The sequence below is a fragment of the Juglans microcarpa x Juglans regia genome, chromosome 4S, assembly GCF_004785595.1.
Source record: "Juglans microcarpa x Juglans regia isolate MS1-56 chromosome 4S, Jm3101_v1.0, whole genome shotgun sequence".
In the NCBI taxonomy this organism is placed as follows: Eukaryota; Viridiplantae; Streptophyta; class Magnoliopsida; order Fagales; family Juglandaceae; genus Juglans; species Juglans microcarpa x Juglans regia.
The window spans coordinates 19,000,634-19,013,294 of NC_054601.1; the positions used below are offsets into that span (position 1 = coordinate 19,000,634).

At 36.3% G+C, this 12,661-nt stretch overlaps 1 protein-coding gene across 1 annotated transcript; it reads right to left on the bottom strand.

Moving 5' to 3' along the window:
* Nucleotides 1–1,092: 1,092 nt before the first annotated feature.
* LOC121263469 (sec-independent protein translocase protein TATA, chloroplastic) lies at nucleotides 1,093–5,624 on the bottom strand. Its single transcript, XM_041166377.1, has 2 exons — nucleotides 5,156–5,624; nucleotides 1,093–1,421 (listed from the first exon to the last, which is right to left on the bottom strand). Exons 1-2 carry the CDS (start codon nucleotides 5,486–5,488, stop codon nucleotides 1,287–1,289), a joined length of 468 nt encoding a protein of 155 aa, XP_041022311.1. The 5' UTR covers nucleotides 5,489–5,624; the 3' UTR covers nucleotides 1,093–1,286.
* Between the last annotated feature and the right edge of the window lie 7,037 nt (nucleotides 5,625–12,661).

The following is a 12,661-nucleotide window of genomic DNA, read 5'->3' on the forward strand; positions in this document are numbered from 1 at the left end:
AATATAATATCCTAGCAGATATTCTAAATTCAAACTTTGAATATTTATTTAAATATTTCACATATTTTACAGGTGACGATAAGTCCTTTAATCATGTTTATATGGACTTGGTTACAGTTTTTTGCAACACTAATTAGTAAGATTTAGGATTCAAACTCCTAATTTCGGATAATGGGTGGCTCTACAGTTACCACTCCCAGTCCTGTTGGGAGCCACCGTTAGTGTAAAATATTATGTTTTTTTATTTTACTTTTTTATACATGTATTTTTTTAACATTATAAAAAAAAAATTTAAAAAATACAAGAATTATAATATCATTAAAAAATATTTACTTAATCACCAAGTAAAAAAATATATATATTAATAAAATTAAAAAAAAATATAGCGGAACCGGGAGCGGTGAGAGTAGCTTTACTCTTCGGGTAATAGCCAAATGGTATAATCTCATGACATCGGTATTATTTTAAAACAATATGTCGTTCAAATGAATGAATAATTAGGTTGGGCTTGGATAGACAGTTCAGATGAGATGAAATAAAATGAATAGTAGTTAAATAAAATATTGTTAGATATAATTTTTCAGTATTATTTTTATTTTAGGATTTGAAAAAGTTGAATTGTTTATTATATTTTTGTATAGGAATTTAAAAAAATTGTAATAATGAGATGAGATAAGGAGGTTAGTGTATCCAAACCCAACCTAACTCATTTGAATAATAAGATGAGATGAGATCATTTTAGATGAGTTGAATAAAATATTATTTTTTAATACTATTACTATTTTGAGATTTGAAAACAAGTTAAATTGTTTATTATATTTTGTATAAAAATTTGAAAAAAATTGTAATGATGAGATGAGATAGTTTAAGAGTGTTTCTGCTACGAGTTGCACATTAGAGCAAAATAGAATGCTAAATGAGTAAAATGATCACATTACTGCACTTCATATTTTACACAAGAACATTTTCCTCCACAATTTCTTTTTTCCTTTTCTAATATAGTGGCCCATATAGCCATGGTCCTCCATGGAATACAAAAATTTTGGAATTAATACCTGATGATCCTTGAGCACTTACTTTCAAATTACTAACTAAAGAAAAATCGTTTTGACCATTGCAAAGCTCTAAATGGCCGTCTTGAAAACTCTTAAGCGACAATGATCTTAATCATGAAGGCAATTCCACACAAAACTGATCTACATTATTAATGAACAAGTTATTAAAACCCATCAGTACAACAATTGAACAACGATACAATCTATTATCTAAATGACATTTCTACAACATCATACATTCTCTTTTGAGCTTGAAACCTTGATATCTTGTTTCTCCTCTTCACTCAAGGATGCAGGTTTCTCTGTGGGAGCCTCTATTGTGGAATCGGGTTCCTTTTTAAGCTCGGACTCAAACTCCTTTGCTGCCTGAAAAAATGAAAGGCAAATCAAATACTTCCATATGTAACAACATTTTTAAAAAGCACTTGATACTTCTAAAGATTCCATCAATTTGTAGCGCATATTACAAGTAGCAAAATGGTTGATTCCACCAATTTTAAGCTTTGACAAAGAAATGACTGTTGGGCCGTTTACTTTTAATGGGAAACCCTCCTAAATGATCCCGGTTCTTATTCTCTTTCTTCTTCCACGGCCTTCTTGCAAATAAGGCTATCAAGGAAGAAGAGACCCAGAACAATCACCCAACAATGAACAATCTGTCGACAGCTCCATCTATTTATATCAAAAAGTCGGATTTGAAGGAAAAGGTCAAGCATTTATACAAGAGTTCTTCTACTTGTAAGTCGGTGTGGAGTATAACCTTCACACAGCTGATGGTAGAATTTGATTTGCAATAGAAGTTTAAAATTAAACTCTTTTACAAAGCAAATCCAGCCATATCAACAGCGTAGAGGGTGTGTCCTCCACATTGGCTAGCAAATATATTTTTTCTTTGTACAGAGGCTATAAGCGTCCTTTCTCTATGACAATGCTCTCAGGAGCACTATGCCAATGCTCTCAGGAGCAGTAGAACCACGACTAATGCAAGATAAATATGTATGATTCTTTTCTTGTGTAAGAACTACTTTTAAGTTTGATACAAAATTACCTATACGATCTGAGAGGAACCAACTTGCATATAGCAGCTACAGTAAGCATGCAAGTTTTTTTGCTCACCTTCAACAGCTCTTGCTCACTAACTACAGCACTGTAAATAAATTGCTAAAAAGTATTTGGGAGGTAGGCCCCTAAACTGTAATTGGAACCTTACCTTGGAGGTAGATTGAAAGATACGACTATACGATTAGCTCATATGGGTCTACGAGCAAATAGTTTAGTACCAGATAGGGGCCTTGAAATGGGGGATAGGCTATGGATGCTTCATATTATAGCAGGTTGGAGCACCATGAAGTGGGCGGTTACATAAAAAGATCTTGACCAGATGTTGCAGACAGGATGAGCATTAGTTTATAAATTTGAACATTAAAATAAGATGATGATGATGATAGCCCTTTTGTGCACCCAAAACTATCACTTTTGTCACATCATATACTGAACTATCACAAAAACTACCATGTGCACTCTCATTAAGATTTGAATGTTAAAATACACAAAAAAACTTTATGATCAGATCTTAAGGAGGCAGCACGTTAGCTTGAGAGGTGTGGACTTGGAGGGAGATGGTGCTCTTGGATAAAATTTTGTATATCCACAGTACACTTCTCCATTTTGGTGAACGGTACTCCAAGGGGCTTCTTCAGAAGCTCAAGGGGATTGAGGCAAGGTGATCCCCTATCCACACTACTTTTGTTTTCATAATGGAAGCTTTTAGTAAAATGATTGCAGGTCTTGTGGAAGGTGGATTTCTATCTGGCTTTGTAGTAGGGGACACAATTGAGATGACCCACCTTCTATTTGGGGATGGCACTCTTGTATTCTATGGCGCTAGTCATAATCACATTCAAGCTTTGCCGGCTATTCTACTTTGTTTTGAAGCGGCATCAAGATTGAAAGCGAATCACGCCAAGTCAAAATTAGTTCTAGTTGGAAATGTTACAGGTGTTTTGAGCTTTGCCAACATTTTGGGGTGCAAAGTCTCCACCTTGCCAATGAAGTATCTCAGTCTTCCCTTGGGTGCCTCCTTCAAGTCTCAGCCCATTTGGGACCAAGGCCCCCCTAAAAGTTTCTTTTTTTGTATGGATAGCTTCATTAGGGAAGATTGTCACCTTAGATAATCTACGGAAACGCCAACTCATTGTGTTGGATTGGTGTTATATGTGCAAGAACAGTGGGGAGTCAGTGAATCATTTATTACTGCATTGTGACATAGCCATGATTTTGTGGAATGATATATTTCTAGAGTAGGGCTCCATTGGGTGATGCCACGAAGGGTTGTGGGTTTTTTGGCCAGCTGGCAAGGCATCCAAGGTACCACTCAAATTGCAGCTATGTGGAAGATGATACGGATCTGTCTATGGTGGTGCATATGGATTGAAAGGAATGGTCGAAGTTTTGAGAATCGTGAACGGACAATGGACAAAATTAGAACTTTATTTTTTTCATGCTCTACTCCATTGGTCGATTCTAATAGAGTCTAATGGCATGAACGTACATGATTTCCTTGTATCTTAATCTTTTGTCACTCATGCATAGGTGTTACTTTTGTCTATGTCCCTTATACTTGGCTTCGCCTATTTTAATAAAATTCTTATTTACTGACCAAAAAGTTTGGGGGCAAAATGTAATTTCTCCATATAAATAAATTCAATTAAACTGCACCAATAAAAATAAATAAACTCAACTAAATTGCTAAAATCACAGTCTATATTACTTACACCCTTCTCTTTAACCTACCATGCCCACATCAGCACAACATGACATAAGGATATGGCTACCAGACATTCCAAAATGATGGAAAGTCTTTGGAGAACATAAGAATCATGTACTTGACACATACTATCATCAGAAACTGTTACTTGACTATTACTCTTGACCACTCAAGTCTATACAACATAGGGCACAGCTGAATCCAGATACAAACTACTAATGCAAAGTGGGCTATAGTCATCCTGTATTGCTTTCAATGGTGCAGAAGTCATTGATGGTATAGGAATCATCTAACTCCAGTCCTTCCTTATTCTAAATTATTTTAAAGAAATGAATGTCATTGGATAGTACAATAGTCATCCAACTCCAGTCCTTCCTTACGCTTGAAGTCCTCTAAAACTCCAAGTCAGGAACAGGAGGGTCCCTAGCAAGGCAAATCTTCTGTTGTGGTCGGTCTTTCATAGAAATGTTACCCATACCACTTGCAGTGTAAAATTAAACCAATACAGTTTCTACCAGGCAGTATCGATGAATAAGCTCAAATTACTGAGATATAGCTGCTAACAAACAAAGTCAGTTTGACAGCATTTACTCATGGCTGGTATTTTGTCTTAACATCTAATATCCAACAAAAACATTGCTAATAATTAATTCCAGATGACAATAACTAAAATGAAACTACTCCAAACACTACAACAGAATAGCACCACCGTTCTAAAGAATCCATGCAACCAAAATTAAACTGCAATCACATAAATAAATTCAAATCCTACTTTCAGTAATACATTAGAAATTGAAACAGAGATACGAAAAAATAAACTCAGATCATACTTTAAATAATACATTAGAATTGAAAGAAAGATATGAAAACAGTAATTCCAAATGATAGTACTCCAATTATGTCAAATTTCGGACATTGACAAGACATTGTCTTTAATTATAAAGTTCTCATTCTTCGATATCTACAAGACCAGAGACTTCCACCCAATTAATCCATCTAAGCTCCTAAGTCAATTCAATTTCATATCATTGAGAACAAAACCAAGATTACAAACACGTCTCGAAATTTCTTTTCTTTAATTCAGTCCCCCTTTTCCTCTCAATCCAACCCCAACACAAGTACCAATCTTTCTTCAATTCAATAGTCATTACTTTGGAAACCAAAACAACCAACAGTAACAAAAGAGAGCACATTTTATCTATACCGATTCCTCAACTCACAAATTCATTTGGCTCAGTCAAACAAGAATTCTTCATTTTCTTCCAATTTTCCACGAACCCAAATTCTCGTTTAATAATCAAAAGAAATGATAGACCCAACATGATTCACAAACCTGTTGGAAGCTCTTGACGGTCTTGCCAATACTCTTTCCCACTTCAGGCAACTTCTTGGGCCCAAAAACCAAAGCTGCGACTCCGGCAATAACCACCAGCTCGGGCACGCCAAGACCAAACATAGCGTTGCAGGTGAGACCCTTCTTGGCCGGATCAGTTCTGGTCCTGGTTGTGGACGCAACCAGAGTGTTACTTTTGTGCTTGGCTTTGTTCAAGAAAGTGGAGGTGGCAAAACTGGTGAGAAAGGTGGAGTTGGAGGAAGAGAAAGAGAGAGAAGGTGGAGGCATTCTTGAAGTGGAAGAGAAACATAGAGTTACAGATGAGATCTCCATGGTTTCTGGGTTGTGGGTTTTGGAGCTCTCTCGATCGGGGTAGATGGATGATAAGGAGGGTAGGGTGGGGAAGTTTTGAAACCTTGACCAAGATATCCCGTGTTTGGACTCTAGGCCATGGATAGGCGGCGTGAGTTCGAGTTTTCATGATTGCACAATAGGAAATTAAAAAAAGAAAAAAATACTAATTGATAAATAGTCCAATTTTAGTAATCTATAAAATTTAAATCTGTTTTTTTTTTTTTTTTTAATTTCAAATTCCAATTCAAAACATTGTTAATGAGTCTTCAAATACTTTTTATTTTTATTTTTTATTAACCACCTTCCCTACTGTTTTTGAATAGTTTCTTATTTTCATGATATTTAAGAGAAAAAAGGCATTTCTATTTTTTTTTCTTTTTCAGTTTGGAACAATTTATTCCTCAACATAATCTGTTAGTAAATCGGCCGCAATAATTTACACAAAACCAATGCCATACCAGTAACCCCCGACATGCTATAGTATTTCTTTGTTGCTTATCATCTCATGCATAGACCTAAGTTGTTGTCTTGTACTAGTTGAGGAGTAAGGTGGATTTTATTAGAACCTGGCTCAAGTTAGATAAATCACTAGGTTTGATTATTTTCATTGAGGTAAATAGAAAATATTAAGGTTTCGGTTAAGATTAGTGCTTAGGTTTCTTGAGGTTTAAACTCGGGAATTAAAAGCATACGACCAACTAGGCTTAAACTGTGATCCATCAACCCCAGAAAGAAACCAGGCCCGGTTTGGGAACCTTAGACCTATTTCTCCTTGACCTGACCTGCTTGGCTATAAAAACCCTAAGAGCCACTTGGCACACACTTTGATGTCCTAGGTTTCTGTGCCACAAACCTCCTCCTCCAAACCACTCTCTATATCTCTTGTTTGACCACCACACCTTTAGCTCTTCCACGTCGTGTGCCACTCTTTGTTGTCGGTAAGTTTCTTTGCTACACCCACATTGCATGCACACATGCACCGAGTCAAGCTGCTGCATGCACCATGCACTCACACACACATCCTATGCCGCGCACACACTCAACCACCACCATCACGGTACCATGTTTTCTAATCGCATATGCCATATGTCACAACCACCAAGGTTCTGTGGAGTTGCCTTTAAACAATTCTCAAGTCACACCGAATTAGGGTTTCAAAACCCTATCTCTCTCGAACTCTACCCTTTAGGTATTTTTGGATTGCCCTAGGCATATACTCTTTTCCCTTCACTATATGCATTAAATCAATAAGCATCTCATGGTATAGTAGGGTAAACAGAATGGAGAGATTTCACTTGGGTTTAGGATTTAACTGAGTACATTCTTGACGTGCATGAGGGTGTGATTATGTACAGTCCATTAGTGTTGAGAGTTCGATGATTTAGGAGTGAAACGTTTGTAGATAGAAATGGTTGATTTTTTGGAAGTGTTTAAGAGAAGGTAGGTAGGTGATTTTGGTTGGTCAATATTGCATGTGCCATCAAAGTAGTTTCGAACTATAGAATGATATTATTTAGGGTTTGTAAACTGAGGAACATAAGAGAGTAAGGTTTGAATTGAGTAGTGTTACACGAGTAGGAGATCAAGGTTTACTGTTGTTTTGAGTGAGGGGAAGCTAGGTTAAACTTTGTAAGTGTTGGGCGAGGTTAGGCAAGCAATGTATTAAGCTGGAACCTTGCCGAGCAATGTATTAAGTTGGGGAGGTTAAGCAAGCAATTTATTAAAGTGGGCAAAGTTAGGCAAGCAACGTACTAAGTCGGACCAAGTTAGGCAAGCATTATATTAAGTGAACGAGGTTAGGTGAGCAATGCATTAAGAGGGTGAGGTTAGGTGAGTGCATTAAGAGGGCGAGGTTAGGCAAGCAATGTGTTAAGAGGGTGAGATTAGGTGAGCAATGTACTTCGCGAGTACAATGTTAGGCAAGCAAAGTGAGTGAGGAAAGAGTAGTAGCAAAGGAACTTAGATCTCCTGAGGTTTCATGCATGAAGCATATTATGCATAGTGTCTAACAATTAAGAATGTCTATACCATTGCTTATATATTATAGTTTTGGTTTAAAGTTTAAAGGCACACACTATTAGTATAATTTACACGAGGGTTGAGGTAAGTGGCTATAATCATGTTCTTTTACACATCACTTTATGTAAACGGTAAGATCTTTTTTCGCAACTGTATATACGCAAAAAGTGCTCGTAAATGTATATATATATATATATATATATATGTATTAGCCATTCTTGATAGCCCCTTTCTTTATGAACCCTATTTATGAAAAAGGAAGTTTCATATGATTTTAGAACCACATGGATAATGACGTAACCAAGTATTATGTAGTATGATTATACATTTTAAAGAAAGAAAGACGAGGTAACATAAGTTTAAAGAGAATAAAAGAAAATGGATCATATGAAAATTAGGACTATACCATGAGGTTGGGATGGATTGTAACATCAGAATGCATCATTGGCAATACACCTAGTGATAACTCATTCCTGAGGTTCGGTTTTTATTTGCTAGCTACGGGAAGAACCATTTATCGCACAGTCGCCAACCCTAAAACACGGGAGCTAACAATGTGTAAGGTCATTAAGGATGAGATTAAGAAAATGAATGATTAATGCTTTGAGGTTGAGGAAATGAATGCTTTTCTTTGATGCTTTGAGGTAAATGTTTTATGTATGATTAAAGGTAATGTTTCTCAAGAATATTAATGTTAACAGAAACCCTAGATTGTTAATATGTTTACTGCATGATATGGTTCTTACTGAGTATTTGACTCAATTAAGTTATTTTTATATTTTCCCACCTCAGGTGAGGAAGTTTATGATGGTACTGCAAGCGAGGATGTTGTCCAGGGAGTTGACGCTGACAATGAAGCTTGAGGCATCGAGAAGGGATTTGATCTTATCTTTGCAATTCCAATGATTTATTTTCTATATTCCATAATTTGTGGCTCGTGACAATTTATTTTCATTTTTAATAAGTGCTATTGAATAAATATTTATCTTTGCGAGAGTTCTTTTTATAAAGCATTCTCAATCCTTTTATAAATGTATGGAATCTTTTATATCTAGTGCAAATGATAAAATGTTTTAAGATTTGTAACATTTAATTCCTCTAGTTTTAGAAGCCTATAGAGCTAGGATGTTACTCAACCACCTTAAGCCCTAAATAGGCCATCGCACCCCCTAAAAAATGAAATAAAATAGATAGCTCGTTATCTTTCACAACTACAATCTCAATTAGGCATTGCTTACACTGTTTCTTAAAATATAATATAGATAGAGCATTATCATGACACTAAGAAAAGGGTACTATAAATGCATATATAAACTTGGTGGATGATTATTTAGATTTCAACTCGTATTCTAACTTTTTTTTTTCCTAAGCAAGCTTGCATATTATAAATAGATAAAACTATTACAAACTACAGAGGGGGGTCTTTCCCGCTATCAATATGCAAAATAAAAGAATGAACAATATCTAATGGAATGCTACCAATCAAAGAGTTTGTAGCTGCCTATTGCGCAACTGAGTGCGTAAGACGATTTTGGGATCGATCAATCTTGTGAAAGCTCCATTCTAAATGGGATTTCAAAGAGTTTGCAAGATCCTCCGAGATAAGTGCTATTTTCCATATATGTTCTTCTTTATAAATAGAAGAAATCACCAACTGAGAGTCTCCTTCTAGAGAGATAAAAGGATGGGCGAGGTGTTATGCCATTTTTAGAGCTAGCTTTGCCGCAAGTGCCTCTGCCATTATCGGGATCGTGGAAAAATTTGTCTCAGTCCATATTTCGATGACTTTTTCTGTTGAGTTTCTGCTTATAACTGAAGCCAAAGAGAAAGAATTCCTGACTGCTGCATCAAAGGAAATACATAACTGATTCTTGCAAGGTTTTTGCCATTCCTTCTCCACTTTGGATTCAAGTTTTTCTTTCCATGCATGAAGATTTTTTTGATAAGAAAGATTTAGCTGTTGTGAAAGATTGCGAGGTGAGAGTTCCCTGCAATTATGGACTTGGTCATTTCGGAGCCTCCATATGAAATCTAGAATTAGACCAACAAAAAATTTGAATGGGTGATCTCCCTGGGATGAAATACCGAGGATTTTCTGGGAATATAGTATAATCTAGAACCAATCATTCATTGAATTTACCGCCAGAGAAGATAAATTTAAGGGCCAACTGCTGCAATTCCAGAGAATTCTAGTTATGGGGCATTCAATGAATAGGTGCAGGAGAGTCTTTTCTTTTTCATTACAGAGCGGACAATTTATGGAAGGAATGTTCGGAATGAACCTTTTGAGGCACTCTCTTGTTGGCAAAATATCCCAAAGTATTTTCCATAATAGAAGTATGTGCCTGTCATGGATTCTGAGTTTCCATATTTTTCCCATGAGATATTTGAGGTGCTCTCTGGAATTGCTTCTCTAGAGTGGCTTGCGATATTTGATGCAAGATGGTGGGCATTTTTAACTGAGAAAATCTCATTTTGAGTTTTAGTCCAAATAGCACAGTCCTCAGCTGGATTGGAGATGGGTAAAGGAATTTTAAGGATTTCCTTTATACTTTCTTGTTGAAACATAGAGTTTAGCAATGGGAGATTCCAAGATTTATCAGTCTGAATAATCAGGCCTGAGACCTTGAGAGTAGGCGAGAGATCAACTGAGTGGGTGAGAGGAAAAGGTTTGAAATTTTCCTTAGTAGGGATCTAGGGAACTAGCCAAGCTCTTACAGACAAACCATTTGCAAGTTTGAAGCATGTACCTTTTTCTAGTAACGATCTTGTCTTTAGAATTCATTTCCAAAGACTCGAATCAGTTACCTTTTTGGTTGCTAATTCGAAAACGCTTGATTTCAAATATTTCTTGGATAGAAGCTTGTGCCAAATATTGTTGCTTGGTTGGCTCATTTCCCACCCTGTCTTCGCTATCAAGGCCACATTCATATTTTCCATCAGTCATAATCCCAGCCCACCATCTTTTTTTGGTTAGTAAATAGATTTTCATGATTTTAGGCAAAGTTTTTGCTTTTGGTCCTTTGATTTTCCCCACCAAAAATTTTTGAAACTAGAGTTAAGCTTCTTACAAATTGATTTTCGTAGCATATGCGTTGACATTTGATATGTTGGAATGGCGCTTGCTATTGATCTGATAAGCATCGTTCTACCAACTTGAGAGAGCATTTTTTATTTCCAACCATCCAGCCTTTTCTTAATTTTCTCCATCAAGTCTTTGTAGTCCTCTTTCCTGGATCGACCAAAAGTTGTCAGCATATCCAAATATTTTATTTTTGAGGACGACTCTTTATATGGCATATTCTCTGATATTACTCTTCTTGTAGCTTGACTAGTGTTTTGAGTAATGTAGATAGAGGGTTTGCTTTGATTGATGTGCTGGCCAGACCATACTTGATATTTATCCAGAGTGTTATTGATCGCCTGAATCGATCTTCTTTTCGATTTTGCAAAGATGATTAAATCATCTGCGAAGAGAAGATGAGATATTGTGGGGCTATCTCTGTTGATTTTAATGCCTTCTAAATTTTTCAGTTCTTCTGATCTTGCCAATAGCCTTGAAAGTACCTCCGTGCAAAGAATGAACAGAAAGGGCGAGATAGGATCTCCTTGCCGAAGACCCCTTAGCCTTGAAAAAACCTTTTGGAGATCCATTGATGAAGATAGAGAACGAAGTCGTAGAAATGCATTCTTTAATGAGATTTATCCAAACAGAGTTGAAGTCCAGAACTCTCATAACAACATAAAGAAAATCCCATTCAATGAAGTCGAAAGCCTTTTCCATATCTAGCTTTAAAGCTATCTGACATTTTTTCCCCTTGTGATGCTTTAGATGATGGAACATCTCATGGGCTATTATAGAATTTTCCTTGATATTGCGGCCGGGGACAAAAGCTGTTTGGAAATGTGAGATTATGGATGGAAGGGATTTTTTCAGCGTGTTTGCCAGAATTTTTGTGATGATCTTGTAGATGACATTTGTCAGATTGATTGGCTGAAAATGCTGAGGGGAAACTGGATTTACTATTTTTGGGATGAAAGCTATATGGGTGTGGTTTAATTGTTTCAGAAGTTTCCCGCTCATGAAGAAATTTTGAACCGCCGCAACCACATCTTTTTTGATAATATGCCAGTAATACTTATAGAATAGAGTTGTCATGCCATCAAGTCCTGGTGCTTTATGATTTGAAATTTGTTTGAGTGCACCAAGAATTTTCCCTTTCGAAGGCATCTCTATTAAGAGTTTATTATCATCCTCTGAAATCTGTCTTTCAAAAAGGTTTTCCAAATGCTCTGGGAATATAGGATTTGTAAAGGTATAAATGGATTTAAAATAATCTATGAAAGTAGATTCAATGATATCTTGATCCATTGTCCAATTACCTGGGCTTAGCTTGATTGAGTCCATCTCATTTCTTCTTCGGTGAGTAGTCGTTGACAGATGATAAAACTTTGTGTTAAGGTCAGTTGTTGTGAGCCAGTTGATCCTTGATTTTTGTCGCCAAAGAATTTCTTCATTTTTGAGTTGTTCTTGAAGCTTGTAGTGGAGAAACTTCTCCCTCTGTAAGCTCCACTAATTCGGTGGATTACTCTGGAGATTACTTATCTCTGACTCAAGTTGCTGGATGTTGGTCTGAATCTTCCTGAAATGGATTTTGTTCCAGTGCTTAAGTGCCTTTTTTGTTTCTTTGATTTTATTGCACAGGATAAAAGCAGGGTTCCCATAGAAATAATGGTTCCATACCTCTTGAATAATAACATTGCTGAAAGGCTCTCGAGTCCAGAATTTCTCAAATTTAAATGGAGATAAATTCTTCCTTATCTTCATAGTGTTAAGCAAGAGAGGGTTGTGATCAGAAGTTGAAGAAACAATATGTTGGACGGTGGTATCCGGAAAAAGTTGGCGCCAATTCACATTGGCTATACCGTGGTCCAATCGTTCTCTAATCATTGTCTTTCCCAATCGATTATTAGTCCAAGTGAAGATAGATCCCAAGAAACCAATATCAATGAAGTCATGAGAATCCATTAAACTTTGTAGGCCGCCTATGGATGTGGACGTAACTGGTCTGCCACCATATTTATATTGTTGGCTTAATAAATCATTGAAATCACCAATGCAGAGCCATGGTC